Source organism: Hypoxylon fragiforme (genome assembly GCF_022984875.1).
Source record: "Hypoxylon fragiforme strain CBS 206.31 chromosome Unknown GGS25scaffold_6, whole genome shotgun sequence".
NCBI lineage: Eukaryota > Fungi > Ascomycota > Sordariomycetes > Xylariales > Hypoxylaceae > Hypoxylon > Hypoxylon fragiforme.
Window position 1 is genome coordinate 754,753 of NW_026054761.1, and position 24,037 is coordinate 778,789.

Sequence of the window (24,037 nt, forward strand, 5' to 3'; positions counted from 1 at the left end):
AGCTTTAATCGGCTGTATGTTGGCTTTGAGGGATATCACGTGCGATCGAGACTGCCAACTTAAATATCTGAATAACTTCTCAACCAGATATCGCACCATAATGAAACCTATATCATTAATTTCAGAATTGCATGTGCTTTCTATTAATATAGGATATATGGTTGTGGCCTCGTATCATGGAGAGTTATTCAGCTATAAGCTGACGTATCTATTTATTAGCCTTCAATTATCCAGTGTGAATACTGGAAATACTGTATATACACACTGTGTTTTAGTGTATTAATTGATGTCTGCTGGTTGAAATTGAATTAGAAATTAGAAATTAGAAATTGAAAATTGAAAAATAAAGTTTTGTCGGATGTGCACTAATGGTGCACCGTATTCCAAGGGTACTTTTCATATGAAGACGAGTGCACGTGACTCGAAGTTTAATTGTTTTAAAAATGCATATATCATCGTTTTACTGGCTATTACTTCACATAAGAATTAATTCCCCGTCAACTTTGATGTCACATTGTCTTCATAACTATCATGACCCTTTCCTATCCTCCCTTCCCGTCCATTTCCGTGCTTAGAAACCTCTTCCATCTTGCCAATTCCGCCATAACCAAAATACACAAGCCTTTATTTCTGGAAATACCCAGTGATATCATTGTCCTCACCACACTTCCTGCACTTATGCAGCACCTTGTCTCCCGCCCTCGCACCCACCGGCAAGATCGCCGCTCCTGACCCTACTCCCACTGTACCAGTACCAGCACCTCCTAACTCCTTCCTGCTATCAGCCCCCCTGGCCGTAGTTTCCGCAACCGGCAGCCTCGACTTTTCCCGATGGGGCAGCGTGGTCGTAGCGCCGGTAGCAGCAGCAGCAGCACCTACACCAGCACCGGCAATTGTACCGGTGTTGTGATGGAGTTGTTGATGCGGCTGGTGACGGGCATCGTGGTGAGTGTCGTGGTGAGCATCCCCTTCAAGGTTAATCCCCGACGGCGTGCCAGACGGCAGCACGTTGTACTGCCCGCCGTGGCTCGAGTCACCGGACGTGGTTTGCCGGAGGCCAGTGGTGGACGACGTGTTTGAGGTGTGATCGCGCGTAGCGGATGTGGAAGTTGAGTGAGACTGTCCGTCGTGAGCGTGAGCGTGGTGGTGCGCAGCAGCACCTGCACCGGCGGCACCGGCAGCAGTGTAGGCGGCGGTGTTGACACCGCTGTGATGACCATCAGTAGCGGAAGTCGTGTTTCGCGCATTGCCGGATGTAGGCACGTTCCTCGCGTCGCCGAGTTCTTCATCGGTTGGGATGCGCTTGAGCGGAAGCCCAGCAGATTCCCTCGACGTCGACGTCGACGACTCTGGGATGGCGCCCTGTTGGCTGGATGATACGGAGTGGCGCTTCCCAGTGACCCGAGACGTGGCTGCGCCTGTACTGGCGCCAAGAGCGCCGGCTTTGGCCCCGGCGGGGCTGTCTCTTGTTGTGGTGCCGTGCGTAGTGTATGGTGAAGAAGAGGTGGTGTGACTGGAAGCGTATTGGTCGTTGGTGTTGATGCCTGATGGTGTGCCATCGTTCAAGACGTTGTGTTCCCCTTGTCTGTTGGGGTCGGCGCGAGAATGCGCTGTGGTTGAAGTGGCAATTGGGATAGAATGACCGTGGGATGAGGGAACGGCGTTGGACCTGGTGGTGCCTGAAGCAGCCCCAAATCCAGGCTCCCCAGTGGTGTGCCCTTGCCCTGCCGACCTTGTAGCATCACCAGATGTCGGGTACGACGTGTTGTTGTTGTCCTCCCTGGAAGCGTACTTGTGTGCGGCATACGCGGCACCCGCACCCGCTCCAGCACCAGCAGCTCCATACCCTAAGTTGGAGTGATGGTTATCCGTAGTATGAGTAGCCGAAGGGTTCTGTCTACTAGTCGCGTCACCGTGAGTGAGAGACGTGTCGTTGACACCCCTTCCAGTGTTCTGGCTGCTGGGTCCGGAATGCCCAATGGCAACTACAGGTATCCCAGACTGATGAGTCTGGGGCTGTCCGTCCCGGGCACGAGTCTCAACATGCTCGTTAGGGCGGGAATAAAGCGCTCCCGCCTTGTCATCTTGCGCCCCTGACGTGGACGTGTGGTGCTTGCTGCCATGCTTATCTCTGCGCTCGTGAGCACCGTACGCCACAGTCGCGGCAGCAAGAGCAGAGCCAGCATCGCGCTCATTCAAGGGAGTGTCGTCCTTGCTCGGCACTCTCTCCTTTGTCGTCTTCTCGTGCTTAGTAGTGTCCTTTTCGTGCTTGTCCTTGTGATCGCGATGGAAGAGACTGCCGATGAAGCTCTCCTTTTTGGTATCCGCTTCATCGTACTTATGGGGAGCGGGATCCTTGAGATCCTTCTCGTGCTGGTGATCGTGGCGCTTTCCAGCTGCTTCCGAGGCGGCGAGGGCGCCTCCGGCACCAACACCTGCTTCGGGTAGCACCTCCTTAAACCGTGACTCGCTATGGGGGAGAGTGTCCTCGTGGGTGGCGTTGGAGGTGGTGTGAGGAGCGGTGGTGTTAGAGACGGTGTTAGAGGTAGCGTGAGATGCGGGGTTAGATGCGGTAGAAAGCGGGAACATCCGCTGTTGCCCCTGGTTTAATTCAGAGCCTTGAGGATGAAGAGATCCGGCGACAGGTGTCTCCGCGCTACCATGCCCAGTAACACCGTTATATACGCCAGTGCCATGGGGTACCTCACCCCAGTAAGGATCGGTATGTTCGAGCTCGCTCGTCTGCCTTAGTCCATTTCGGACAACGTTGTGGCCACTGTCTGCTGATGGCTCACGCACAGTATTCGACAAGCCTGCAGCGCCCGCATTAGATCCAGACCCGACAGCACCAATACCTGTTGCACTGTCATGCTGGTTGATGCTGGTGTTGGCTCGAGAATCTTGCGTCGCCGGCACAGAGTATTTTTGGTTGTTCTCGGCGTTGTTGTTGTCGAGGCGACTATAGGCTCCGGTCATCACTCCGGGCTTGCTCTCGCCACCATAGTGGTCTGTTGACCGACCTGTGGTGGCGGAAGTTGTGCCTGGCGCGGTTGCTTGACTCGGCGCGGAAACCCTTTCTGAATCGTAAGGCCCTCTCGTCGCAGTGGGGCCACGGGTCTGAGAGGGAGTCTGATCTTGTAAGCCAACACCAGAATCTGTATGTTGATGGGTGCCGAGACCCCTTGCCTCCTCACTCCAGCCTCTAGGGTCTTCACGCTTGTGTAGTTTATTCGGGTGGCTCTGAGAGCCAGTAGAGCTCAGACCTGAGGCTTGGTTTGTAGATGTCATGTCGTCTGTTGGGAAGGATCCCGGAAGATGAGGAGGCTCTGTTTGTCCGGAAGTATTGATTGAAGACATATTTGTAGATGTAGAATATGTATGCTTGGGGTAGATATCTTAAATTCAGTACCTAAGTACAGATTGTTTTATGTTAGGATAGATGCAATAGTTAATTGAGTTTAGTTATATGTCAAAAACACAAGGCGAAGTAGTGAGTCTTAAATATCCGTCTCAAATTCTCTTATATTGTTCTATACTACTAGTATGGCGCACCGGTTAGAGCGGCTGATCGACTCATGGGATATGATTCAGGAAGACTGCATCACATCTTCAAGATCTCCAATTGCTATTCCTACGAAGCTACGTATTTGGTTACAACCATGTTGTGCTACTCAAAGGCAAGGACACCGACACCAGTCATGACATCAGACACTAATATTGATCAAGTTCAGGAGTCTCAGCTCCTTTGTCTGCCGCGGTCCGCTTTCATTGCCCAATCAGGAATCTGCCCTATCGTGACCTAAGGGGCGCGGTGTCAAGCCGTCATGGATTAAGCGGCTCCATTTCGTCATTAAAGACCCGAAGAACTGGTTGTGATTTTACAAGCGTATCTGGCTCCATGTAAAGACCTTGATTGCTCTTAAGTTATATAACAAGTGCTTGCGTAAGTGGTTATGGCTAATAGTGGGAGAAAATAGCATGAATAAAAGAGGGGAGGAATAGAAGATTAATGAAACTAATAGTAATAGCTGAGCTTGAGACATTACTGTAGATCTTCGCACCAAGATTGAATTGACGTAGCTAACAGCCGCCAAGGCCACAGGAACGAGACTCACGTCACATTGCTAGGTATGTAGGTATGGTATGTAAATGTTATAACGATACTACGATTAAAATCAACATATTCTATATTGTAAGGGTATAAGTCTGCCAAGTTCCTATGGCCGGAAGATGTAAATGTCACTTTTGGGGTAATTCGTTTACTTCGTTTCGGTTCTGACAGAAAACGGTGGAGACAAAGCCAGTGGAATTTTGTCGCATCCGCCTATTCGCCTATTCGCAATGCAGAAATCAAATCCAGTAGGTACTAAAGGTAGGTACCCAGCGTTTATACAGTCGGTAGTCGGGAATGCTGGTGCTTCGTCTCGAAATCGAAATATTGGACAGCGTCATGTTCGTAAGTATCCTTTGGCAGCATTCAAATCGCCATGGTGATAGTCATAGCAGACTTGTGTTTGGTATTTCACAACGGCTCGTCCGCGCCCAAGGCTTCATCGTCCTCTCCCATCTCATATACATCGTCTTCGAAAGTGTCCCTGGCTGCACCCCATTTCATAAATGAAGGCTTATAAATTGGAGGCGCTACCCATTTCGCGACGGGGCGGTGCTTCCGTAGTCGTCTCCTCTGTCTCTTGCGTTCCCAGATGTTCATATATTTCTCATCAAACTGTGTAAAATCAGTTCCTGTAACCCAGTCTGAGATCTCAGCTAGAAAATCTCCTATTTCCTCCCCAGCTTTCCATGTCAAAGCTCTTCCTTTACCTCCGGTGGCCCACTCATCCAACATGAATGGCATTGCGTATGGGAAATACGGTTCGTCTGGTGACCACTCACACGGTACTTCTGGAGTACAGTTATACTGAGGAGTATACAGCGAACAGAAGACCGACTCGACGATGTACCATATGAGAAAAAGGAGCGTGAATAGGCCAACTTTGGTAAGTCTCAATTTGGGTGATTTTCGGTACAAAGTGGGAATAGTAATCAAGACGGGTGTGGTACTAGTCGAATTGGTCTGAACGTGTACTTCAGACTGTACCTCAGGCTTTAAACTGGAGGCTTTTGGATCCGCAGGAGTTTGGGCTACCTTATGGTCAGTGTGTGTAACCTTGTCTTCGAGACGTTCGATCCCCTTCTTCGCAGACCGGATACCTAGAAGGCCAGTCTGCAACGATTTGCTCATCCTGTCGTAGACCTGAAGTTCACGATCTTGCTCCGAAATACCCGGAATCTCCATATCATCGTCAATCTTATTCATAGTATCCTTCACCATTTGCGCAAGTTCGTCATCGTCAATGTCCTGATCAGCGAGGATCTCGTCGAAGTCCTCAAGGGTCGAATCGTCAATCTGATTCAAGCGTAATATAGCACGAATATCATCCTTGACAGATGGGGGGTTGGCCGTATTGATTACAGGACGAAGAGGACGGCGCCTTCTGGAGTTGGCCCTGGCGCGGCGCGAAGCTGTGGGGGCTGATGAAGACCGCGGCCCTGATAACTTCTTGGTGGCTCTTGGTTCGTCATCATTTTCTTGTTTAATATAGTCCTCGTTCAGTGGATCGCTGGAGCTCCTACTACGAAGCTCGGTAGCATTCGAGACTTTAGTTTGATCATCTAAAGGCTTCTTATCATCTGAAGGACGCAGGCGCTCTTGTTTAACCCTGGTGGTGGCGGGTGTCTCTACATATGCTCCAGTGACACGAGGAGTCGGCTGTGTCAATGGATCGATCTTAGTTGGCTTGGGCGTCGCTTCTTCTGCTGGCTCTGACGAAATTGGCGACGGGCCGCGGACGGAGCCCTTTTCGGAGTAGTTGTCGAGGGGTGCAAAAAGCTTCATTTCAGCTTCAATGCGATCCGTTGGGTCAGCTTCCGAGTTAGGTCGGCTAGACCATTTATTGCGAACGGAATCACTAGACAGATCTCGTCGTAACCCTGCGAACCCTACTGTTGGTCTCTCCCTGGAGCTCTTAATCTCCAGGCTTTTGACCTCTGAGTTTTGGGGCATCCTTTCTTCTCCCGTGAAACTTGATCGACTTCTTTCTCTTTGCTCAGACTTTTCCTTTGATGGGGGATTGTCTGAAACAACTTGCTGATGATTCTTTTCAGACGGAGGACTGTCACTAGTTGCCCGGGCAAGACGGCGAAGTAAGTCGTGGGAATCGTTTCGTGGTAAAGAAACGTCAGTTTTGTCGTTTGCAGCCTTAGGTTTGTCTATTTTCACTTCACACGGCTGTGGCTGGTGGGATGTATAGTCGCTTGTACTTCCGAGCACAGTAGGCCGAGGCACAGTAGGCCGGAGCACAGTAGGAGGCGTGTCTGGGATTTGCTCCTTTTTCATGTTCGGGCTGAAGTCTTGAACTGGACTCTTCGAGGGTCTGTGGTCAAAGGGAACAGAGCTTTCTAGTTGATCGTCCTTATTGGGGCTTTTGCTAGTCTCTGGTAATGCCAATCGCGCCTCGGAATTCTTCGCTCGTATCTCATCGAGCCTACTTGAAGCCATTGCTCGCCTAGAAAAAGCCTCCCTTTCTAGCGCCCGAAGCTCATCCAGTCGGCTTTTAGCTCGCTTAGATGAAGTCAGATCTTCTTCAGGCAGAACGGCGTTGGCAGCTTGAATTTCTTTCTGCCGAATTTGATCGAGCCGGTTATTGCTGCGACGCAAGATTGGCGTGTGTCTGACTGGCGATTCCGTATCTCCCGATGACCGTCGAGAAAGTCCCCCGTCGGATCGACCAGTGCGGATACGGGGGCTGTTGGAAATCTGGAGATCACCAGCAGTGAAATCGGCATCTAATTCCCAATTCAAGCTCTTTTCTGGGGACAAGCTCGTAGGTTTCTTGACAGGAGAAGCTCGTTCATCGCTAGCGGATTCATAGCCGATAGACGGAACAGAGACAAGTTTATTATGATGCTCTCGGTTGGCAGTACCGACCATACGATCCTCTACGACGGCGTTCGCATCTTTTCTTGGACTAGCTGGCCACTGACCACTTCCGATCCGCGACGCGGAACGTTGAAGGTTATGGTCACTAACTTTCTTAACAAGGTTATTGCCAGCGTCGGAGGAACTAGATGGAATGCGAGTCTTGCCAAACAAGCCTCTAAGAGGTGCATTTCCCGTACCCAGTTGATGATTTCGGTCAAACTGATGAAGGTGCTGTCCGAGATCTTTTTTCGCGCTGGTAGTTATTCCTTTCTGTGAAGTTGACGTGTATGACTGGCGTCTCGAATGAGTTCGTGGGGCAGGGCTAGGGGAACCATCGATACGGCCGTTCATCTCGGCACTGGCCATATTGAATGCGTGTTTGATGCTAAAGGTGTCGTCGTCGGCTGGGTCGATTGCTTCTTGCTTCTGAGCCAGCGAGAAGGCCGACTTGAGGCTCATAGGCTGTCGCATATCAAGCGACCACTTGTCCTGGTGACTCAATCTATTTTGATTGTTGGTCTGTGGTGTAGGAGAGGCGTTGGCGGATGCTGTAGTTTTCGGGAGAGGTATTCGCGTTTCACGAGGTGATTCGGAAAGTTTACGTGTCGATGCGCCGAGGTACTTTGGGCCTGAGTATAGTGGGTGTCGAGACCCAGAGCTGATACTGGAGTCTGGGTCGGATACAATGTTTTCCTTTAGCTCAGGCTTACCAGTGCTCTGTCTGTAGGTAGAAGTTCGTTGGCTACCAAAGGGTTGTGTAGTAGTCTTCCCGCCCCGAATGTTTCCGTTAGATTTTGCATTCAAGTTTCCGTTGGACTTCATAGCTAGGGCCCCTAAGGCATTTGGCGAGTCGCGTTCCATGATCTCTTGGGGCAACGGTGATAAAGTTATGCGATTCAAGCTGGTAGGTGCATGGTTGTCCAGGAGAAATATATAGATGGGTTACGAAGTGTTTCATACCAAATGGACAATCACGTCCAACCTTGGAAAGAAAAGGTGAAAATGTGAAAAGAAAAGAACTAAAAAGTTTATTAAAGGAGGGGTTATCAAAATGGGTATTAAAAATCCTATGTTTTTCAATAGTTACATTGATTTGAGCATATTGTGAGGGTGTGCAGGGTAAAATGAAGAATCGAAGAATTGAAAAGTGTTGTGTTATCGCGGCCACGAGAAGAGCTACACCGAGTTGGCGTCGCGACTGACTAGTAAGTTAAAAGTAGATCCTTGTTGATTCTATCTTCCCGAAAGGGAAAGCGGTCAGCCTAGCTTCTAACCTAGGTTCCACCTTTTGCCGTTCTTTTAAGTCAAGCTCTAAGCGATATTAGGTATAGTCCGTGCGCTTTTATGTTCCTAGGGTAGGTACTTATAGCATGTATCTAAGTACCCTTCTCAAAATATTGTTAATGAGTCCACGTTCTTATCACAGCTCATAACTTTGAAACATTCAGCCGCAGTTGGGGTAAATGGAGTCACACCCCGCATTGATACTCGGTACAATATCTAATTCTTGAATGCCACATTGATGAAAGACACATGTATATTGTTCGTAGGCACTCCCAAATAGCGATGATGTCATAATACGTATGTACCTAGGATAGGTCAAGAATTAAATTGATGTCATGTCTAATGTTATGTACCTGGGTGACCTTGTAGCATTAAACTTCCAACTTTAAACATAACTTGAAGGTTTGTATTGTTTACCCAATGGAAAGTGAGACACACTGCGAGCATGTATTTAAGACTTTTTCGTAGTGGTTAGCTTTCCATACTCCATACCTTTTAATACATCATGATCCTTTTCAATATTCATTTTCTCTGTCTACATCTACATAGGTATACCTAGAGGTAGGCAGGCTACTAGTGCCTCTCTACCCTAGCATACCAATTCTCGGCTAGGTACTTGAAGTCTTGAACTCCTTAGCCAACATTGAACATACCTAACCTAATGATCAATTCGGCATATCGTCGTAGCATCATGAAATGCCGATGCGGGGAACGGATCCTTGCCGGTAATATTATCCTGCCATTATCCTTCTGTCATGGTGGCTATAATCATGAGTCAAGTCTCCTCTTATCACAACTACCATCGTCGCTACATTTTATGCATTTCTATTATGAAGCATGTCAAACTCTAAAGTAGCTATCATTACCGGCGGTGCCTCGGGGCTGGGGTTTGCCGTTGCGGAACTACTTTCCAGCAAAAGTTGGCGAGTTCACATTTTCGACTTAAATGAACCTAACAAAGCCACTGATTGTACCTATCACAAAGTTGACGTTGATTCTTGGGTCTCTCTCTCTTCTTCCTTCAATGCCGTCTTTAAAGCAGAAGGTCGGCTTGACTTTGTGTTCGCGAACGCCGGTGTTATGGAAAAGGGGAGGTTCTACGAGACACATGAAGCTTCCTTGCCACCACCAGAACTAGAGGATATGAGTATCGATGTGAGCTTGAAAGGCGTCATTAAAACGACTTATCTTGCGCAGCATTACTTCAGGGCCAACCAACACGGTGGCAAGGACTGCGTTCTCGTCATGACATCTAGTATAGCAGGCATAGTAAGTTGTTCCTTTCCCGGGATAGTTACAACGACACATGTCCCTCATTTACCTATCTTTAGTACCCACAATCGATTACACCGTTATACGCAGCGGCCAAAGCAGGCATATTAAATTTCATGCGCTCGGTCGCTCCTATCTTCTATGATGAGAATGGTGTAAGGACGTACGCCATTTGTCCCGGATCTGTACGAACAAATCTGTTGCCCAAGGAAGCATGGGACGCATATCCACAAGAGTACCTCACAAAGATGGAGAAAGTGACATCAACGGTTGAGTCTCTCGTCCATGGCGTCTCGATGAGCGATTCCTGGGGTCAGAAACTTGAGAATTCTACCGTCGGTATCGCTATCGAAATCTTTGTAGATGATGTGTATTTCAGGAAACCGCCCGATCCATGCAATGATGGCATGAGCTTTATCTTGGAGCACATGAGCCCAGTGAAGAAAGAGGATGCAGGCCAAAGGAGTGCATAGCATCTTACTCCACATGATATCCACAGACTAGGCAACTAAGGGGTATGTTCTGTTCAATTGATGGTATCGTTTCTATCAAAGTGCCTAATAGGTGCCCATTCCAATTGATACCATCTATTCCAATCATCCTTCACTCAATACCAAATCTATTTTATGAAGCTTATCACCAGGCCCCTTCTGTTTCTTACTACCTACGTACCGAGGTTGGCATATAGATCATTCCCACCACATCTCTTTCTCTACAAGACTTTCACCCCTTGGAATATGAGTCCCGCCATACCCAGAGAGGTCAAATGGCTCGAATGGTACCTTTTCCATAGCCCCCATTAACGTAACTAGATGATCATCTGGTCCAATGCGAGAATTTGGTGGAGATATTAGTGATTCGAACCCCGATACTACCAGATTATTACAACTCTGGGAGTCGCTTTGGGCTGGTGGGGAGGCATTGTTACTAGAATTCATCTCCGACGGGCTATTCAAAGATGTGCGATGTGTGGGTGGTGGCACGACTACAGATGACATGGGCGACAATGCAGATACCGGGGTGTGTTGCGTTTTTCGCCGTTTCCGTTGCGTCTTCTTTGCCGCGATGACATCCAAAAGGGTCGTGCAAATTTCCCATAACTGTCGATTATAGGAATCGTCCTCTCTCAACTCTGTTATGTCTCGGAGCATTTCAGTGAACGATTGAAAAAGTTCTATATCTGAGTCCTGCCCCTTTCCCTTCCTCAGAATGTGCGCGCATGTCTCGAAAAGATAAAGGGGTGAATGAGACGCAACAATTCTAGATACGTCAAGTCAGTCTATGGTTGAGAATAAACGAAGTCAAGGATGCTGACCGTGGAAATACTCCATGATACCCAAGCTCTGCTGTGGACCGCCATAAACGCAATAAAAGCCCCATGCATTTCTTGGCAACTTCTGTCTGCCGGGTGGCGATATCAGGGTGCTCTCGAAATGGCCACATATATAGCAATTGCGTAGAAGCAAACCCGACAGATAGCTCGATTCCTGGCGTAGTGCTCGGAGAAATAGGACTCTCGATATCTTCTAGATCAACGGCGGAGTCACTTAACCAGTTCTGTAACTTCTGATCATATTCAGATATCAGTTGCCGCACCTGATCTTCAGTTCTCGCGGGAGCCCGACAGGCGTAAATCTCAAAATGAATGGTTTCCTGGATCTCGGCTAGCTTTGCTCTCGCCACCAACTCGCCCGTACACTCGTTGTCGGACAACTTTGGGATCGTATCAAGGTATACGTCAGATGATAAGATGCATGGAGATGTACCGACTGTCCAACAGACCGCCTTATCGAGGATATATAAGCAGTAGGATACGCATTGCCTCTCCCGACTATCCTCAGATCCTACGTACCCTCGAAAGCTTCTATCCCAGTCGTGAAGGCCAATGGACTTTGCGCACTGCGCAGTTAGGTTAAAAAGTCTGGCAAAAACACCCTGGGACATATGTTCCTGCGCCACCACACACTTTTTATCATATGTCAGTGGGACTTTACCGAAAAAGAAATTCAAGTTGAGTGGTCATCGTACCAATGATAGGAGGGCCTGGACATTGACAAGCCGAGGCGACAAAAGAAGTTCTGCATGCTCAATTGCTCTCCGTGCATTTGCAAGGAACCCCTTTATGAGATCAAGATCGATAGATGAGCTATTGCGGGCCGACCTTGGCTTGCTTGGATGCGATGGAGCCCTTAACATGGTCGCTGCTAAAGTCATGAGAATCAGATTATTGGAGCATACAACCAGTCCCAGGTCTTGGCCAGAAGAGTCTATCTCTTCCAATGCCGTGGTGATGCGATTGAACGACGCTTTGGTCCAGATGGGAAATTGCGGGTTAATAGTGGCAAAGTACGGCTCGACCATAGCCTTCAGTATAGAAATGGGAGGCGCTGTAGGAAGTGTTCCGCCCCGGCTAACCACTTCTTCCCGTGATACCAAGAGGTCGAACCTTTTACGTGCTAACAGAGCGCATTCCCTTAAACCCTCATTCTCAGGCTCGCTATTGATGAGGGGCTCGAGAACGAGATCTCTCATATCATACAACAATGACGCCGTCGATGTAGGTTCGAAGTATCTTTCGCCCGTTTCACCATTTTGGCCATTGAGAAAGTGGCCAAGAGGTCTCTTGAATGTTGGTGCCTCATAAGTCACCAGAGTGCTGTCCTCAGGGGTGGGCCAGCTGTGGTTACCCTGGAACGTCTCGAGCGCAGCATCTACACTAGTCGACGTTCCCGAAACGAGGCGCTTGACTGTGTTTTGCGTCTCCGCCAATGCAGCCTCATAATGAAAATGATAAGCTAACACAGTTCGCATAAGAGGTGGAGCGGAGAGTCTAACACACCTCTAAAGTTTCCAGACGTTTACTCAAGCCTTCGATTGTATGGCTCCTATTAGCTATTAGTCAAGCACTGCGAGATGAGATCTGGGTGGTTTGGAAGCCCGTACAGTAGAGCTGTTTGATTGCCCTTCTTGCCATTACCAGACCACTCACACTTCTGGCCTAGACGTGTGCAATTGGCGCAGAAGGGCTTTTCCCTCCCACATCGGATTTTCTTGATTCGGCACTGGTCACACACTGCAGGCGATGGTGAGCTTGAGGCAGCGTCAAAAAGGAGCTCACGCTTTTGAAGGGACCCCTGCTCACCTGCGTACTCTTTCCCACTTGTTTCCCTCGACATCTGGATGAGAGCTTAACTTAGTCATAATATCCAAAGAAGAAATTGTCATGATGGAATGCATTACCTACCTCATCGTACGTACGGGCGCGTTTCTCTAGAGGAGACATGTTTAGCGAGCCAGGGACCCCTACGGCTATTACAGATATAATGTGTGCTTATGAGGAGTGAGCGTACGTTGGCTGGTATTAACCCAACTCGTCGAGGACGAGTATCCCGTGGTTATCAGTGAGTACTGTTGACACTCATACAAGTTTTTGGGAGCCTAAGGCATGCGAGCTTAATGCTCCTCTGGGTGAGGATTCTCGGCGGTTCTGCATGCCGTAAGATGCAATACTATGTATGCCACGAACCCCATACCCCCCCGTTGCTATAGGCCTAATCTCAAGTCGGTTAAGATCGTGATTCGGTACACATGGTGCCTGGGTATGCTTACTGGCTGTCCCGCTAAAATCCTTAAATACTACATAAAATCAACACGTTCATAGCCCCATGGACCCGCCATGGAGAGGGCATCCATCCCATCCTTGATAGTGGATAGAAAGATATTGGGAAAGGCCCCTGCTAGCGGTATCTGCAGATATCGTAGAAGCTAGGTACCCAGCCACGCATATGTACAGGTATGCACAGGGCTGGCTATACGGGCCATAATTTCAAAATCAAGAGAACCGGGAGTACTATGTACCTAGTCTATCGTATACTTTCCGAGTGATCGGCTCTCCAAGACACTTAGTAGGTGGAATTTCTGGTAAACCATTTAAGTCTAATCTCACGACTCCTGTTATAGTATTACCTAATACAACCTATAGCTATATCCGAATTTATAAACACTTTGGGGGCAGTTATACAATCGCAAGGATTATAAGACATGATCATGTACGGGTTGGTAAGCTGAAGGATCTCATGTGCCGAGGTGGTTGAGTTGTCATACTAAATCCTTCTCGATCTCTTTGAGCAACTCCCAAATTCTCATTGGATGTAGAACAAGAAAAGGAAGAAAAGGAAAAAGATGGAAGAAAATTATAGAGATATTATTACATACATATTAGTTAGTTCAGCCCGTCAGCCTGCCTAGGTCCCTACCTGCCTTACCACCTTGTGCTGACCAGTCCGAGCTACCTAGCACCACTTCCAACCTAGACCAATGTATGATTCATACGACGATCTGTCAGCGTCGTCGCAATCCTGTACGGCCTCTCTTTCTGCATATTGGACACTACCTAGTAGTAATCGAGACGACCCTTATGCTGACACCCATATCGCTTTCGGGGAACCCCGCATGGATCTGGCCAATGATGAACATGATCCCGCGGGGTATGTCAGATGTGGATAGGAGGCGATGGTAAGGCGATGAGAATAGGCAGCAGCCACACTGGTCCATCTATAATTATTCTGTGCATCGTGAATATGACCCTAATTTGGTCTTTCTCTGCGACTCAACTCAACTCAACTCAACTCAACCCTAACTAAGCCATTGCCATTGATCGCATTGTCCTACTTGTACGCCAAGCATCCGTGGTATAGCAGCATACTATGCCGTATGAAACTTCAATGTCTGTCTCCAGGGACCAGGTGGTGTGAGGTAATTTTACCAAGGCAATGATCGGGGATAAGGATTTTCGGTCTAGAGGAGAAGGCTCGTTCGTTGATATCTACGCCAAAACAAAACAGGAAATTTTGATAATCTTTCTTACTTACATTACCCCAGCTTGCTTATCGCCAAAACCGAGATTTATACGAACAGGACTTAGCTAATATACGAACCCCAATGATCAACGATTCCATCCCCACGTTGCTTGTTTCAAAAGCCGCGATCAATGATAGCCAACGTTCCTGTCGATCCAAATACCTAGTACTCGGTCCGCTGCCGAGCCCGAGTCCGGCAATTGTTATTGCGCTAGGTTGGCTAAGCACCTACCTAGTAGCTAGTAGAATACCAAGGAACGAGAAGCCCCATCATGAGAGGAGCTATTCACCTTACGTCGGATCCGACCGCCTTCGTCGTAAATTGCCTTCATGGGGAAAATCCAGGTATCTAGCCAAGAGATTAATACATGTAGTTCATGGCATTTTGCGACGCAAGAGATTACTAGTATGAACGGTGAAGACATTTCTCTTGTCATTTATGCGGTATCTTCCTCGCGCGATTGGTGCGATATTTGTTTATAACTACGTGCCACCGCCGTTGAACTGCTGACGCCTCCGTTCTCGACCACTGGCCAGAACATTGAAGCAAGGCACTTTCTCGGTGGTTTGATATAACAGGTTAAATAGGTATAGCTAGGTGCCTACCTAGGTGAGTACTAGGCAAATAAACTTGGAAGTAAGGGGGTAAACTAGTAGGTTGCACCACTAAGCCTCCCACGCCTACGACTACCACCTACCTAATCTACCGTAGCACCCAGCAAGGCAGCGACCTCGTGGTATCTATCTATAACAGCTAGTTAAACGTGAAGAGGGGAACATCGAAAGGCCGCGTTGCTGTCAATATGGACCCTTTCTCCACAGGAGGCTCTGGAAATCTTGAGCAGCGCAACCAACACGCATTCCGAGTATGGTGTTGGTGTTAATATAGATTTGAGCTTGAATTGACTTCACGGAAAAGGGAGTAACTGGAATTTCAATGCCATAGAGATGTTATAGAAATCTAGGTACCTAATAAAACATTTAATCAACAGAAATTGACAGAAATGAAAACAAAAAAATAAAATAAAAAATAAACCGGCCCTTTAACATGTAAATAACACCCAACACCGAATTAGGATAATTAACCGTTATCGAACCTCCTTTCCAGTACATTTCATGAATTCATCACAAAAAGTCAAGAATACAACCTTGGAAAAAGCCATGCAGGTGTCCGTCCATCACGAAGCTCCTTCCGCTTCCTTCCGCTCATTCTCCTCCGTGATCCCCCTCATCATCCCATCCGCCGCATGCTGACCCAGCGCATCCAGGGACCCCATGCCCAACATCTCCAGCACGCTGATGTCGAACCCGAAAACCTGCTTCCACCACGAGCGCAGCTCCAGCGCTACCAGGGAGTCCAGACCCAGGTCCACCAATGGCCACGACGTGTTGAGGTCCTCCTGCGGCTTGAGCAGCAGGTCGAACAGCTTGCGCCCGATCTCGAGCGCCAGCAGCTTCGAGGACTCCGGCGCCTTCAGGACCGCGGGGTCCTCTTTCACGGTCGCGAGGAACGTCTTCAGCGTCTCGTTGGAGGCAGCGGCGTCCGCGCCGCCGGTCGCCGCGTTGTGGTACGCCGCCATTCGTCGGTCCTTCTTCCACACCGCGCGGTTCGCCGCGCTGTTCAGGGGGATCGTCGAGCCCAGACCCAGGACGAAAGTATTGCTGTCGACGAACCGAGAAGCGCCATTGGCCGCTTTCGCCTTTGCCGCCTGCGGACGCGCGCTCATGGCAACCGCCATGGCGTCCAGCAGCTCCTGCTCGGTGACGCCCTTGAACCCGCTCGCCTTCATCTTGTTCATCAAGCCCGCCTGCTGCGAAATAAAGCCCACGTCCTCCACAGCACCGATGTCGACGACCGACGCCGCGAGCCCCAGCCCGTTGCGGTACTGCGCAAACGCGTCGAGGAACGTGTTCGCGCTCGCGTAGTTCGCCTGCCCCGGCTGCCCGATCATGCCCGACAGCGAGCTGAAGAGCACGAAGAAGTCGAGCGCGTCGCCCTTGCCCTCCGTCGCGCGGTGCAGGTTCCAGGTGCCCTGGACCTTGGGCGCGACCGCCGCCGTCCAGTCCTCGATGCTCATGACGTCGAAGTTCTGGTCGCGCAGCACCATGGACAACTGTATCACGCCCTTCAGGGGGTGCGTCGCGGGCGCGGCGGCGACGGCCCTCGCGACGTCGCCGGGGTCGGTGACGTCGCCGGCGACGAGGTGCGCGGCGCACGACATGCTCTGCAGCTCCGCGACGAACCCCTCGTCCGCGGCGCCCTTGCCCGCGCTCCGCGAGAGGAAGATCAGCGAGCGCGCGCCGTTGTCGACCATCCAGGTGGCGATCGCGCGGCCCAGGCCGCCGAGCCCGCCGACGAGCAGGTACGAGGCGGAGCTGTTGAAGGCCATGGTGCGCGCGCGCGGGGTCGTGCTGAAGGAGATGTCGTGGACGTCGTGCGAGGGGCGCAGCGAGATCCCGATCTTGCCGATGTGCAGTCCCTTCTGCATGTAGCGGAAGGCGTCGGCGGTTTCGGAGGCCGGGAAGATCTTCAGGGGCTGGATCGAGGTTGTGAGGCCTTTCTCGTAGTACTCCAGGGTGGAGAGGATGAGTCTGTGGAGGAGGGGGGTGTAGGTTAGTGGGAATAGCTCTGTAATGATAAGCTCGTTGGTGTAGTAGAGAATGAACTTACTTCCTCAACAGCACCGGCTTCTTCCAGAGCTGATCAATATCCACGCAGCAGTAGCTGCGGTTCTTCAAGAACGTGTTCATGTCGAGCTTGCCATTGCCGATCAAATCTCGCTTGCCGATCTCGACCATGGTGCCGAATTCCGCCACACAGGTCCAGGTGGCGTGCAGCAGCTCGCCGGACAGCGAGTTGAGCACGACGTCGATGCCCTGGCCATTCGTCTCGCGCATAATGCCTTCGACGAAGGAGTTGTTGCGCGAGTGGAAGATCCGGTTCCGCGGGATGTGGTAGTTGTCCATCAGGAACTGCACCTTCTCCTCGTTGCCGACCGTCACGTAAAGGTCCGCGCCGAGCATCTGACATACCTGGACCGCGGCGATGCCGACGCCGCCGCATGCGCTGTGTACTAGGACAGTCTGTTTCTTTGTTAGTAGGAGGAAAGAAAGAATGGGCTACTTGACATTTCCTTACCTGTCCCTTCTCAAGACGCCCAACATTGACCAAAGAGTAAATCGCAGTAACATAAGGCATGAGCATAGAAGCCGCCTCGTCGAAGCTCAAACGGTCGGGGATCTTGGTGCAGAAGATATCGGGCGTGACGATATGCGTCGAGTACGCGTGCTTCTTGAGGCAGCAGACCCGGTCGCCGACTTTCATGTCCTTGACGTCGGCACCGACGCGGGTAACGATACCAGCGGCTTCGAGACCGAACTGTCGGATGGGGAGCTCGACAATGCCGAGTGCCACCAAGATATCCTAGTCATGGCTGTTAGTACATCGGTACCTAGGTAAATCAGGGGAGTAAAAAGGGGATAGGGGGGTGAACATACTCTAAAGTTCAAACCAGCCGAGTGCACCTCGACCTCCAACTCATGGCTGCGCACCTCCTCGCGGGGCTGCCTAATCCACTGCAGCGAGTTAAGTCGCCCGGGTGTGCCCACATCCAGCACAGCCTTATCGCTCGACTCCGACGTCAGCAGCTCGTCCTTCAGCGCGAACGGGTACAGCCGCCCCATGTACACGGTGTCGTCGCGGACCGCGTACTCGTAGTCGGGCCTGAGCAGCGCCTCCTCACCACCATCACCGGCGTTGCGCTTGCCGAAGTTCGCGAGCACCTGCACGACCTTCTCGGCCACGGCCGCGGAGCCAAAGTCCTCGACCTCGCACGTCGCGAGGTCGAGCAGCATCTCGGAGCGGATCGTGCGCGCGAGCCCGATCACCTGCGCGTACCGCGGGTCCGAGCACCCCAGCTGGCACAGCGGCGTCACCCACAGGAGGCCCGCGTCGGTGAGCTTGTGCAGGAAGCCGCGGAACGCGTCGAAGCGCGACGAGTCCAGCGCTTCGAAGTACGGCCCCGACAGGTCGAGGAGGGAGATGACGTCTTGGCCGGGCGCCGGGGTGCCGTCGATCGTGCACTTGGTGATCTCGTAGCCGGCTTGCTCGAGCTGGGCGATGATCGGGACGGTCGAGGTCGCTTCTCCGTCGTGCAGAACCGTTACGCGCTTAGGTTGTTGGGCCTGCTCTGGCTGCGAGGGCCGCGCTACGATGACGGCGGTTAGTTGGTGCGGCTCGTCTGAGTCTAGGACCGTTGCCTCGATTCTACCGAAGCCGGCGGTTGAGAGCTCGGACTTCCAGGCGTTGACGTCGAGGTAGGGCTCGTTGGGTCGGCCGTCGGCAGCGCCGAGCCACCAGCTGGGCTGTGTTCCGAAGATGTAGTTGATCCATTTAGATGTCGGGCATAGCTCTTGCAGCAAGAGTCGGCCGTCAGGGCGGAGAAGCTTCCTGATGTTTTTGAGGCTTTCTTGGATGCTCTTGGTGCCGTGGACGGCATGGGACGCGACAATGAGATCGTATTGTACGCCTTCAAAGTCCTGCTCCTTGAGGTCCTTGCTGACGTCCAAGGTGGCGTACTCCATGTTCGGGAATGGCTTCTGTTGATCCTTGCCGGAAATGAAACCGGTGGTGGTGTAAGTGTACTTGGAGCACAGCACTTGGCCGTCGGGTCGAGTAAGGTTCTTGAGGATATCAGTTACGGATGAGCCTCTTCCAGTTCCTAGTTCTAGGATCTGAAGGTTGGGCTTCGAGTGGCTCAGGCTTTGAAGGAAGCTAGAGGTATCAGACTCGTCGATGAATCCATAAAGCGCTGCAAGAGTCTCGTCAGACAGGATATCCGACAAGGGCTGACCGGATAAAAGGCCGTCGAACCCGATGCTGATTTGTTGGAGAGCGGTTGCGGCAGAAGCTGCGGGAGTTTCGAGCAGGTAACTGGTAAGCTTCTCGATCCGCGCCCGTATGGATGCATCATCTAGGCTCGTCAGACTGTCCGGCATGGTTCGCGAAGCAATCCATGTAGCATATTTCTGTAGATGGGGTATGTGAATATCCTTTCCAGAGATCGCACGCTGTGCAGCCACCATGCAAAGCCGGCCAAGCTGCTCTAGCTGAAGGCCGTAAGGAGTACGGTCCGCTGGCTGTCGAACCAATTTTTGCACGTCTAAGAAGTTGATATCCGAGCACCACTCGTAGCGAGCTGCGGCGTGGGTATCGGGAATGTCGCTCGAAAGAGCACCATCCGCGAGAGACATGCGGATGCCCGAAGCTTCCAGCACGGTCTGGCCTTCCGAAATGCATCGCCCATTTCCAATGATGGAGTGATTGCTGGTGGCCTTTGCCGAGACACTGGTGACCATGTCGGATCCGCAGCGAACGATGCTGATCTTGTCAATGCCAGTCGGAAGCCAGTTCTTGACGTTGCGGGCGAGACCATTCACGACGGCCGCACTCAGGATCTGCAAGGTTGCGTCGATAACCGTCGGGTGGATGTGGTAATTAGCCTCATCTCCTTGTCGGCCATTGACCACCTTTCCGATGGCTAGGCCCTCCGAGTTGGTCGATGTCTCGATGGTGTTGAGGGTTTGGAAGCTGTTTCCTAGACCTAGGCCAGACTTTTCCATGGTCTCGTACCATTTTCGAGCGTTCACCTTTCGGGGAAGGGTGTCAGGCTCAGATGATGCGGTGAGGCCGGAAGATAGTGCTGTTATTTCTCCTGAGCAGTGCTTGTTCCATCCATGGCCATTGTGGGAGGAAACGGTGAATTCCCACCACGAACTGTTGAGGGAAGTTGTCAGACGGTGTGGGCGGAAAGTAGTTATCATTTCCGTGGGCTTTCCCTCTCCCAAGACCAGCGCCATGTTGACAAGAATGTTGCGAACACTGAATCCCTCGTTTGTTTCGGTGATCTGCCTTATGGCTTCTCCAGCCAACGCAATATAGCCAGCGAAGGGGAAGATAACGTCGTCGCCGACTTTGTGGTCGCGGATCCAGGGGGCATTGGAAAGATGGAACAGGTTCCTCCAGGTCGGTTCGAATTCGGTGCTTTCGGTAGATCGAGCTCCTAATAAATCGTGATACGGGAATTTGCGGTGACGCCACTCCTTGACGACTCGAGGTTCGTACCAGAAGCTCTCTTCGTGGTTCCACGGGTAACGAGGTAGATCAGGGAGGCACGTGCCACTGGGGAACACTGCCGGGAGATCGAGCGCAGCGTTGAGTGAATGAAGCTTGCCAACAGCAGATAAGAGTGAGGAGATGCAGTTCTGGTTTCGTGCCATCACCGCCGCGTAAGGGGCAGGCGAGGAAACTTCGGTGAAAATCTGTCGCAAGGGACCCGCGAGAGCAGAGTGCGGTCCGATTTCGAGGAAAACGGCGTTCTGTCCAACTTCGTGCTTCAGGAGACTGGTGACAGCCTCGTTAAAGCGGACAGGGGACTCGAGGTTGGACTTCCAGTACTTCGACCCGAGGCCACGCTCTCCGTTGAGCAGCTTACCCGTGACGCTTGAGAAGAAGGGGATGTTGGGCTCGTTTCCATTGACTTGCTGTCCGATTAGGGAAAGGTAATCGGGCCCAATCTCGGCCATGTGGTAGGAATGGTATGCCTTGTCGACTTGAAGCAATCTTGCCAGGACGTCTGGGCGCGACTTCTTGATGGTGGCAACCACAGTCTTGACATCCTCCGTATCACCCGAAATCGTGACACTCTTGGGCGAGTTATCGCAAGCAACGGTGACGTTGGGAATCAAGAACTTCTCAGTCTCGCCCCAACCCATACCGATCGCTGCCATAGATCCAGCCTTCTTTTGCTTGGAAGTCACGGCACCTCGGTGATGGGCGGCGGTGATGGCCTCTTCAGCAGTAAGTGCCCCAGCGGCATATGCTCCGGCGATCTCACCACTAGAATGGCCGACGACGGCACTAGGGTGAATTCCATAGGACCTGAGAGTGTCGACGAGCGCAATTTGCACGGCGGTGCAAAGCGGTTGGGAGAGCTCTGCCGAGCTCAGCCGGCTCTTCCGGGCGGGCTTGAGCAGTTCTTCCTCGATGTTATACGCAGGCACGTCTCCCATCACCGTCTTTAGGTGTCCGTCTAGCGATCGAATGGCGGACTTGAAAGTCTCGTTAGATTGCAATAGCTCTTTACCCATGAGCGGCCACTGAGCACCCTGGCCAGTGAACACCATGACGACGTTGGGTTTCTTCCCGGCCTTGGTAGGTTGTGCAGCATTCTCAACTACACCGTTGCTAACGATGGCATAAGTGCGGTGCGTAAGATGCTCCCTCCTGAGTGCTAGGGTGTACGCCAAATCCGCAACCTTGCCTGGGTTCTTCTCAATCCATTGCTTGTAGTTCTCGATCATCCGGGTAAGTGACTTTGTGGTATTGGCGGAGTATAGGAGCAATTGTGGTGTAAGGGGTGCATCACAGATTTTAGGGGTAGATGCAAGAAAGCTGGCAGCAGAGTCGAGAACCACGTGCGCATTGGCACCGCCTACGCCGAATGAGTTGACACTCACACGCTCTAGTCGGGATTCAGGCCATGGCGTTGGTTCCAATGGTACCGTCAGCTTAGCCTCCTTGAAGGGAATCTTGGGGTTGGGAGATGTAAATCGGATTTGGGGTGGGATTATGCGATTCTCCAGAGCCATTGTCATCTTGATTAGGGATACTAGACCGGATGCGCCTTCGGAATGGCCGAGATTTGGTTTGACGGATCCAATATAGACGCCCTTTTCTCCGAATACTCGAGCAACGGCTTTAGTCTCGATAGGATCACCGGTTGGTGTGCCTGTACCATGGCATTCGACCATGGCAGTCTGTGAGAAGTCGCTTATGCCGGCAACTTTGTACGCCCTTCGCATAAGTGCCTCTTGTGCATCAGTACTCGGCTGTGACATTCCAGGGGTTTTGCCGTCGAAGTTATGCGACGTAGCCCTTATCACCGCGCGTACTGGGTTACCATCTCTTATAGCATCGCTTAATGGTTTCACGTAGATAGCAGCACATGCTTCACCACGGGCGTACCCATTCGCATCCGCCGAGAATGTCTTACAAGAGCCATCCTTTGACAGAATGCCTTGTTCTGTCAACCCGGCAGTCATACTTGGACCTAATATGAGATTGACGCCACCGATCACGGCGGCCTCACAGTCACCTCTCGAGATAGCCATGCAAGCCTCGTTTAGACCGACGAGTGCTGCAGAACACCCCGTGCGGATGGTCATACTGAAAAATAGTTAGAACGCGTAAGCACAAGTCATGGGAGGTTGACATACCTTGGTCCTTTCAGATCCATCTCATATGATAACCTGTTCGAGAGCACAAAGTCTCCCGTGCCGACTACTCGATGCATACCCCATTGTTGAGACTCCTTGGCAAACATCTCAAGCCAATCTTCTCCGAAGTTTCCAACGTAGCAGCCAATGGTCCTTCCTCGCCAATTAGTAATTCCTGCGTCCTCAAAACACTCCCGGGTGACTTCCATCAACAAGCGTTGTTGCGGGTCTGCACGCTCTACTTCTGACCGCGGCAGGGTGAAGAATGATGTGTCCAAAGCTCCCAAATCCACGCTTTCGTCGAGGAAGAATCCGTGATCTGTCGTAACCATGCTGGGCTTGACGGTGGTAGAATGATGTCCGGCTAAGTTATATCGGGTCTTGGGGACCGGGCCACGAGCATCACCCTTAGCAAGAAGGAATTCCCATAACTCCTGTGGTGTCGACAGTCCTCCGGGGAGACGGCAAGCCATGCCGCATATTGCCATAGGTATAGCGCCGGCGTGAGTGGCACCGTTAACGGCCCCATTAGAAGAACTATAACCATTTGTGTCGTGGCCATTTTTCAGATTGCCGTTTGTAGCATGACCATTGGTGTACTCTCCATCTGCTATAGGGGCTTCCGAAGCATGTCGAGCAGCTCCGTTTCCATTCCCCAAAGGTATCTGGCTCTTGGACTCTGGCGCAACGACGCCCGCGTCGTCCGTAGCTGGTATGGCTGAGGGGGACATTATTATGGACCGTCTAATCTACACAAGACCGATAGAAATATAAAGATAATGTAAACGTTGGGTATGAGAGCTGAATGAACAAAAATAACTAATGCACGAAATCCAATGTGGCTTTTCACTTGAGTTATATGTCCTATCTTTACAACTACCCTATGTACCTGAATAACTGCCTGCCCCGGTACTAGGTAGACACCTGGGCATGTAGCTGAAATGCAACCTTGAGGACGCTAGGTGTGACGGGGTGTAGCTCCCGCTAGGCACGGGTTCCGAGACCGAAGCACATGTTGATTACCTATAGGTAGGGCAACGCAGATGACGATATGCAGCTAAGCAGTAAGAACAAGGTATACCAAACGCAACCATACACAATCTCATGCGTAATCATCTTGTCTTTGGGTTCGGTAAGCTATCTCGGCTCCTTGTCAGGTACGCTTCTGAGATATACGAATGGATCATAAGTTGTCAACGATCGGTATGGATAAGTACTCGACCGATAGAGATGTAGGTAACGAATTTACGGCGAAAGATTAGGGGAGAACAGCTTTGAAGATTTGGTCCAAGAATTTTTCAACCCAACTCGATTTTCGGCCTTTTTTTTTCTTTTTTTAGTTTTTGGCTTCTGAAGGATTTCA

The 24,037-nt window shown here is 51.0% G+C and overlaps 5 protein-coding genes across 5 annotated transcripts; 1 reads left to right on the plus strand and 4 right to left on the minus strand.

The window, feature by feature from the left end:
* Positions 1-463: 463 nt before the first annotated feature.
* GGS25DRAFT_494091 (uncharacterized protein) lies at positions 464-3,486 on the minus strand. The gene has a single exon (XM_049261321.1). It carries the CDS (start codon positions 3,355-3,357, stop codon positions 625-627), a length of 2,733 nt encoding a protein of 910 aa, XP_049115416.1. The 5' UTR covers positions 3,358-3,486; the 3' UTR covers positions 464-624.
* Positions 3,487-3,948: 462 nt separating this feature from the next.
* On the minus strand, positions 3,949-8,159 carry GGS25DRAFT_494093 (uncharacterized protein). The gene has a single exon (XM_049261322.1). The coding sequence runs from the start codon at positions 7,841-7,843 to the stop codon at positions 4,523-4,525; it is 3,321 nt and encodes a 1,106-aa protein (XP_049115417.1). The 5' UTR covers positions 7,844-8,159; the 3' UTR covers positions 3,949-4,522.
* Positions 8,160-9,103: 944 nt separating this feature from the next.
* On the plus strand, positions 9,104-10,011 carry GGS25DRAFT_522536 (3-beta-hydroxysteroid dehydrogenase; the record flags this gene model as incomplete). The annotated part of the gene is made up of 2 exons (XM_049264252.1): positions 9,104-9,535; positions 9,598-10,011. 2 exons carry the CDS (start codon positions 9,104-9,106, stop codon positions 10,009-10,011), a joined length of 846 nt encoding a protein of 281 aa, XP_049115418.1.
* Positions 10,012-10,227: 216 nt separating this feature from the next.
* GGS25DRAFT_522537 (fungal-specific transcription factor domain-containing protein) lies at positions 10,228-12,821 on the minus strand (the record flags this gene model as incomplete). The annotated part of the gene is made up of 6 exons (XM_049264253.1): positions 10,228-10,798; positions 10,854-11,503; positions 11,567-12,313; positions 12,378-12,423; positions 12,482-12,714; positions 12,783-12,821. The coding sequence occupies 6 exons, from the start codon at positions 12,819-12,821 to the stop codon at positions 10,228-10,230; spliced, it is 2,286 nt and encodes a 761-aa protein (XP_049115419.1).
* A 2,754-nt stretch (positions 12,822-15,575) lies between these two features.
* GGS25DRAFT_514638 (fatty acid synthase S-acetyltransferase) lies at positions 15,576-23,606 on the minus strand (the record flags this gene model as incomplete). Its single annotated transcript, XM_049263009.1, has 22 exons — positions 15,576-16,989; positions 17,069-17,481; positions 17,537-17,821; positions 17,896-18,664; positions 18,695-18,876; positions 18,907-19,208; positions 19,251-19,595; positions 19,635-19,731; positions 19,774-19,809; positions 19,840-19,987; positions 20,030-20,121; positions 20,155-20,440; positions 20,477-20,661; positions 20,707-20,718; positions 20,770-20,800; positions 20,834-21,000; positions 21,031-21,102; positions 21,133-21,278; positions 21,318-21,438; positions 21,472-22,624; positions 22,675-23,314; positions 23,573-23,606. The coding sequence occupies 22 exons, from the start codon at positions 23,604-23,606 to the stop codon at positions 15,576-15,578; spliced, it is 6,930 nt and encodes a 2,309-aa protein (XP_049115420.1).
* Positions 23,607-24,037: the final 431 nt, after the last annotated feature.